Below are 6,883 nucleotides of genomic sequence, written 5' to 3'. Positions count from 1 at the left end.
ATTGTTGGATGCAAATGGTGGTTTATTTTCAAATTGACATTGAAGGGGAACGGTCGTAATTTGGGGTCAGCGATTTGTTTAATAATTTGGTTGAATATTGAAATTATATTGTTGATAACTGGAGTTGATGCGACGAAATTTTAAATTTAGCGAAGCAGAAGGTGAATGATGGCATTTTATATTTATTTACAATCTGAGTGCTGAAAGAAGGGACTGCGATAATAAAGAGCTAAACTTCTGTACTGGTTCACAAGTGAGTAAGAGTAAGACAGCTGACGCAGGATGTACCAGTAGCGTACATTATTGGACGAAAAATGTACCAGGAGCGTACCAAGGCAGAAAAAAAGGTTGAGAGTTGTGCCAGTAGCGTACATAGGCGATGAAGGCTCAAAAGGAGTACCAGTAGCGTACAAAAGAAAAAATATATATATACGTGTGAACAGGAGTTGAGGATGTACCAGAAGCGTACAGAGAAAAAAAGGGGAAGAAAAAAACGTACCAGTAGCGCACATATGATGGGCGATAATAACAGCCGTGTACCAGTAGCGTATAGTACGAGTCTAAGGAAAACGTACCAGTAGCGTACAGGAGTTTTTTCGAAATGTACCAGTAGCGTACATAGGTATGTTCCTATATAAAAATATACGGTAATGTATAATGTTATGGACCAATTGTATCAGTAGCGTACAAAATTATATCTGTTAATGTACCAGGAGCGTACAGGATTTTATTGAGAGATTAGCAAGGATTCTTAGGGGATGTTTGATGTGATTGGTTGAAGTAATGTATATGTATTATTAATACGGTTACACAATTGGATGAAATAAATACAAAACAATGAAAAGCCTTTATTGGACTGCGTTGAGTTTTATTGATTAAATAAATAATATTTGGTACTATAACTATTATTTTTCCAGAATACGGACATGACTATTTACTTGGGGGATTACTCAAAGAAAAAAAAACCAAAACAGTATTGTTTATTGAAATCTCGTACTTTTGAAACCTCCATCCGATCAAATTTATTATAAATTATTCCTTTTCATATGTTTATTAGTGTAAAATAAACACAACAATATTTAACTATGAAGATTATTTACTGTGCAAAAAATTTGGCATCTTGTTTACAGATGGAGGAAGCACGTCAAATCCCTTGTTTCCGATGTGAAACAATCGAAAAACAGAAGTTGTCTCAGGAATGGGACACTTGGAAAGTTTCTCTTGAGTGTTATTTCGAAGCATATGGAATCACGGATCAGAGGATGATGAAGGCTAAATTGTTGCATCTTGGAGGCGTTGAACTTCAACGTGTATTCCGGAGTTTGCCTGGTCACGATAAAGTACCTTTGGTCGCCGTAGACCCGCGAGTGTACGACTTGGCTGTCGAACTACTTGATGGCTATTTTCAAGCAGGCCGTCAATACGTGATTGAAAGAAGGAAACTACGGCAGATCAAACAAAGGGAAGGAGAAAAGTTTTCGCATTTCGTTCTGCGGCTTCGGCAGCAAGCTAGGTGTTGTGGATTTGAGAAACATTCCGGTGAAGTCAGCGAGATATTGAAGGAGATATACTTGATAGATGTGGTGGTAGAGAACTGTAGGTCGGATGAGCTAAGGAGAAGTATACTGAAGAAGGACCGCTCGTTAAGTGAGATAGAGGAGATAGCCGCGAGTATCGAAGACACGGAGATACAAATGTTGAATTGGAAGGGACCAGCTGTTGTGCAGGAACGATCTGCTTATGAAATTGGAAATGTGCAAAGTGGGAAGAGATCGTTTCAACACACGGCTTACAGAAGAGGAGATGCTAGGAACCACCCACTGAAAAGGCAATCCGCTGTTGACAATTTCGCTAATCAGAACAATCAGTCATGTTTCGCATGCGGTGAGCAAGGCCATTTTGCTAAGTCTACCAACTGCCCCGCGCGAGGTCGTCCATGTCGGCGATGTAAACAGCTGGGTCATTATGAGAAAATGTGTCGAAAGCGGAAGAATGACATGAAAGTGATGACCAAGTCGAAAAGGATCTACAATGTCGAAAATGTACCAACGGAGGAGGTGGACTCTCGTTCCGCATCAGCGGAGAAGGATACCAAAGAGGAAAAAGTTTATTACACGTTCTATGGAGGAAATCAGACAAATGTAGTACCAGGGAGAATTGGAGGCATACCCATTCAACTGTTGATCGACTCCGGTGCGGATGCGAATTTGATCAAACCGGAAACATGGGAAATGCTCAAGAGTCGGAAAGTTCACGTGAGGAGTTCTGTTAGAGGATCGTCCAAAGTCTTGAAAGGATATGGTAGTGACAAGCCGCTTACGATTGCTGGTTCATTTGTAGCCGAGATAGTTGTGGGAAGGAAGAAGACAGAAGCGGAGTTTTTCGTTGTAGAGGGTGGTCAGCGAGACATCTTGGGTGATAGTACAGCAAAACAGCTTGGCGTTCTGAAGGTTGGTTGAATAAAAAAAAAATCCAAGTTGTTATTTTTATGGAATTGTGTATTATTATTATTTTTCCATGTTATTTTATTTGATTTAGGTGGGTCTACATGTGAACGAAGTAAGTACCAAGAAAAAGTCATTCAGCAAGATAAAAGGCGTACATGCTGAGATCCACATGAAAGATCATGTCAAGCCAGTCTTTCAACCACTAGTGTTCCGATTCCTATTGAGGAGGCGGTTAACAGAAAGTTAGACGAACTCCTTGATCGAGACATTATTGAAGTGAAACAGGGACCAACCACATGGGTTTCGCCTCTTGTAGTGGTAGGCAAAGCATCTGGGGAGCCACGAATTTGTTTGGATCTTAGACGAGTGAACGAGGCGATCGTGCGTGAACGTTTCCCCATGCCTGTTGTGGAGGAGTACTTGGCTCGACTGTGTCACGGAAAGTTGTGGAGCAAATTGGACATAAAAGAGGCGTTCCACCAAGTTGAACTGGCTGAGGAGTCGAGAGATGTTACAACATTTATAACAAACCGGGGTCTGTTTCGTTTTAAGAGGTTGCCGTTCGGGTTGGTGACCGCTCCCGAGATTTTTCAGCGTATTATGGAGGAGATACTGGCGGGGTGTCAGGGTACTTACTGGTATCTTGACGATATTATTGTCAAAGGAGAAACTCAAGAGATACATGATGCGAACCTGGAAAAGGTGATGGATAAACTCAAAGCCAGAGGAGTAGAACTAAACTGGCAAAAATGTGTCTTTGGTGTTACGGAGTTAGAATTCTTAGGTCATCGGATTTCAGTGGAAGGAATCAAGCCGTCACATACAAAAGTTTCCGCTGTTTTATCATTTCGTCCTCCAATATCAGAATCTGAGATCAGAAGCTTCTTGGGTTTGGCAAGTTATTTAAACAAATTTATCCCTAACCTAGCCACAATTGCTCAACCACTTCGTGAATTAACAAGAAAGGGAACTAAATTCGAATGGGGAGTTTCCCAAAAGAATGCGTTTGAGGAAATTAAAAATTCATTGACGGCAGCTTCAACCCTAGGATTCTTCGATCCCTTGGACAAAACAGCAGTAGTGGCGGATGCTAGCCCTACCGGATTGGGAGCTGCTTTGGTTCAAACTGATTCGCAAGGGCAATCGCGCATTATCTCTTTCGCATCGAAATCTTTGACAGACACAGAGCGCAGGTACTGTCAAACCGAAAAAGAAGCACTTGCTTTAGTTTGGAGTGTAGAAAGGTTTCGGATGTACCTATATGGCAGAAATTTTGATCTAGTGACTGACTGCAAGGTACTGGAATTCTTGTTTACGTCTCGATCTAAGCCTTGTGCGCGTATTGAAAGGTGGGTGCTGCGTTTACAGTCTTTTGACTACAAGATCGTACACATTCCTGGAGATAGGAACATTGCTGACGCGCTTTCACGTCTATCTATGTCAAAGGCTGTTCCGTTCGATCCTAATGAAGAAATATTCATTAGGGAAGTCGCTGTTTACGCTGCTACTGCTTCTGCTCTTAAATGGGATGAAATTGAAGAAGCTAGTAAGCAAGATGAAGAATTGTGCGAAGTAGTACGGTTGATTAAAAACGATGACCAACGGAGCTTACCTTTGGCATTCAAGGTAGTAGCGAATGAACTTTGCATCGTAAATAATGTTTTGATGAGAGTGGATCGTATAATCATTCCTACTAAACTACGGGAGAGGGTGCTATGTCTCGCTCATGAAGGTCATCCAGGGATGAGATTGATGAAAAGTCATCTTAGGTCAAATGTATGGTGGCCAAATATGGACCAGCAGGTCGAGAAGTTCGTGAAGCAATGCAAAGGCTGTACACTAGTGGCAGCACCAAGTGTCCCTGAACCGATGATCCGGAAAGAACTCCCGACTCAGCCGTGGGTAGATGTTGCAGCGGATTTTCTGGGTCCATTGCCTGACGGTCAATATCTTCTGGTCGTAATCGACTACTATAGCCGCTTCATGGAGGTTGTAGAAATGAATTCCATCACAGCAGCGGACACTGTGGCGGAGCTGGCCATTATTTTCAGCCGGTATGGTATCCCAGTCACCTTACGAGTAGACAATGGACCACAATTCAGTGAAAAATGCGAAGAATTCCGGAGTTTTTGTGAGTCTAGTGGAATACAAATTGTCAACACCATACCATTGTGGCCCGCAATGAACGGCGAAGTGGAGCGACAGAATCGGTCCCTGCTTAAGAGGCTAAGGATAGCGCAAGAGCTGGGAAAAGATTGGAGAGCTGAAATGCGGCGCTACTTATTGACGTATCATTCTACAAATCACACAACAACAGGCAAATCTCCAGGAGAACTGATGTTTGGTAGAAAAATTCGCAGCAAACTGCCTCAAGTTCCACTTACAAGGATAGAAGATGGAGAAGTTCGGGATAGAGACAAGATCATGAAGGAAAAAGGGAAAGTCTATGCAGATAGCAAAAGGAAAGCTCGAGTAAGCGACATTGTCGTTGGGGACAGTGTGTTGGTGAAGAGAACAAAAAAGGATAACAAACTGGACACAACATTCGCTCCGGAGGAATACGCAGTGGTGAAGAAACAGGGTAGTGATACAACAGTTAAATCTCAGGCAACTGGTAAGGAGCTCCGAAGAAACGTTGCGCACTTGAAGAAACTAGAACGTCCGGATAGGATGGATACTCAACCACAGAAAACAGACGTACAAGCTCGAACAAAAAACCGTCAAAAAAGTGTGTAAAATTTCAAATGCTATCACCAAAAAATACGTTAGAAACTGACTGCCAACAGTGTCATCTATTGCGCCGTTCAAGAGTTACAAATCAACTTTAAAGTGTCCAGTTTTCGAAAAGGCGTAATCGTAGCCAAAAAACAAAAATTAGTTCAAAAAGGGTGTTAGGATTTTTACACAAGTTTCGTGGGCTAGCTTGTACGTCTGTTCTCTGTGACTCAACCTAAAAGGATGAGGGTTGAACCGACACGTTTCAAGGATTTTATCCCACATTAAATATGTAAAGTTAGGGGGGGGGTTGTAGGGACGCGCCCCTCGGCGACCGCCTCACCTGTGAATGTGATAACCTTGGTTCATGAGAGTGTGGGAAGTCGATGAGCGAAGGAGACGGCAGAGACTGTACGGTAGCCGAGAAGTGCAGACGTGGCTGTGACCCGTGGAGGAATATTGGATAAGAAATATAATTAGTGCGAAAGAATCGAAGTGTTTTTAATATTCATCCGAAGGTATCGTCTCAACAGGAACGATGAAATTCATTGTTTTTTCATAATGTTCATTGTTGCAAGGAAGATGAAATTCTATGTAAATTCGTGATCTCAAAATAAAATGTCCGTTTTTATTTCTCATTAAAATTTATTTTTCTATCAACATTTTATTATTATTTAAAAACACTCATTTTAGAATCACTTGATGACTTTATTGGGATTCTGCCTAGGTCCGTTTCGCACCAGCTTGGTTGGTCTTAGATTGTACGGGACACCGGCTTTCCAATTTGTGGTGGCATTTTGTCGCTAGAAATTATAAATGAAAAGATTAATAATGGTTTTTTTCTTTTAAGCTCCGATAGAACTTACCTTTGCGCTCATCTTTATGAATATTTTTCACTAAAAGCTTCCTAATTTTTTTTTTCTGCCGATCGGAATTGTTTTGGGAATAAAAACATAAAGTGCCTCGATCCGCCTCGACTGTCAGAACTTTCTCCTACACGATAAAATGTAAGTGCATAAATTTTTGAAATTTTTAAGCTGGGATGATGTCATTACGATGAATAACATGGTCACACTCAAAATCACTGGAAAATGAATGTAATACCATGGTTTTGGCTATTCGGGATGGCTTATTGAGCAAGTTCGATGATTCCACGACGATTGTTTGATTCTACACTCGCCCACACACAATACAAAAGCGGGCCACAGACTACACAACATTTGTACAAATTCGATGAAATTTTGTCGCTGTAAACACGATTTGCATAGTGTATGGCACTGCTTGAATGAGCGCCCAAACGGTTGGAGTAAAATCGGTCGGGATCGAAATATTTTGTATACAAACCATCCTCCCAGCCGGGGTGGAGATGGTTTTTTTTTGTTGCTGTTGCTGTTTTCGCCAGCAGACGTTTGTGTTCGCTTGAAAAATGTTTGTATTGTGAATTTAAATAAAAATTTTAGAAACGTCGCTGGTGAACTTTCAACAAAACACAGACTTCCGACAATCTAGTACTTCACTTTTCTTTGTCGGAAGTCTTTCGGAAGTCGGAAGTCCGGACTTCCGAAGTAAAATTTAGTGCTGGCGCTATTATATATAGTGTGTGGGCGAGCATAGATCAAACAATCGTCGTGAAATCATCGAATTTGTACAGGCCATTTATGTAGTCTATGGCCCGCTAAACATATTTCACGCGAACACAAACGATTGCTGGCGAAAACAGC

General features: G+C 41.5%; 1 protein-coding gene across 1 annotated transcript; it reads left to right on the top strand.

Moving 5' to 3' along the window:
- The first annotated feature begins 1,265 nt into the window (after nt 1-1,265).
- LOC129753478 (uncharacterized protein K02A2.6-like) lies at nt 1,266-5,704 on the top strand. Its single transcript, XM_055749296.1, has 6 exons — nt 1,266-2,450; nt 2,539-2,689; nt 2,764-3,075; nt 3,376-3,640; nt 3,797-5,144; nt 5,681-5,704. The coding sequence occupies exons 1-6, from the start codon at nt 1,266-1,268 to the stop codon at nt 5,702-5,704; spliced, it is 3,285 nt and encodes a 1,094-aa protein (XP_055605271.1).
- Nucleotides 5,705-6,883: the final 1,179 nt, after the last annotated feature.

This window comes from Uranotaenia lowii, chromosome 3 (genome assembly GCF_029784155.1).
Source record: "Uranotaenia lowii strain MFRU-FL chromosome 3, ASM2978415v1, whole genome shotgun sequence".
In the NCBI taxonomy this organism is placed as follows: Eukaryota; Metazoa; Arthropoda; class Insecta; order Diptera; family Culicidae; genus Uranotaenia; species Uranotaenia lowii.
The sequence above is the reverse complement of the archived record's forward strand: the minus strand, read 5'-3'. Positions and strand labels throughout refer to the sequence as shown.

Bases quoted from the DNA above. Each gene is read 5' to 3' on its own strand.
- LOC129753478 (XM_055749296.1), top strand. From the start codon at position 1,266: ATGAAGGCTAAATTGTTGCATCTTGGAGGCGTTGAACTTCAACGTGTA. The intron at 2,690-2,763 runs GTTAGACGAACT...CGCCTCTTGTAG, and splicing joins GAGGAGGCGGTTAACAGAAA to TGGTAGGCAAAGCATCTGGG. The intron at 3,641-3,796 runs GTACTGTCAAAC...GCGTATTGAAAG, and splicing joins TTGACAGACACAGAGCGCAG to GTGGGTGCTGCGTTTACAGT.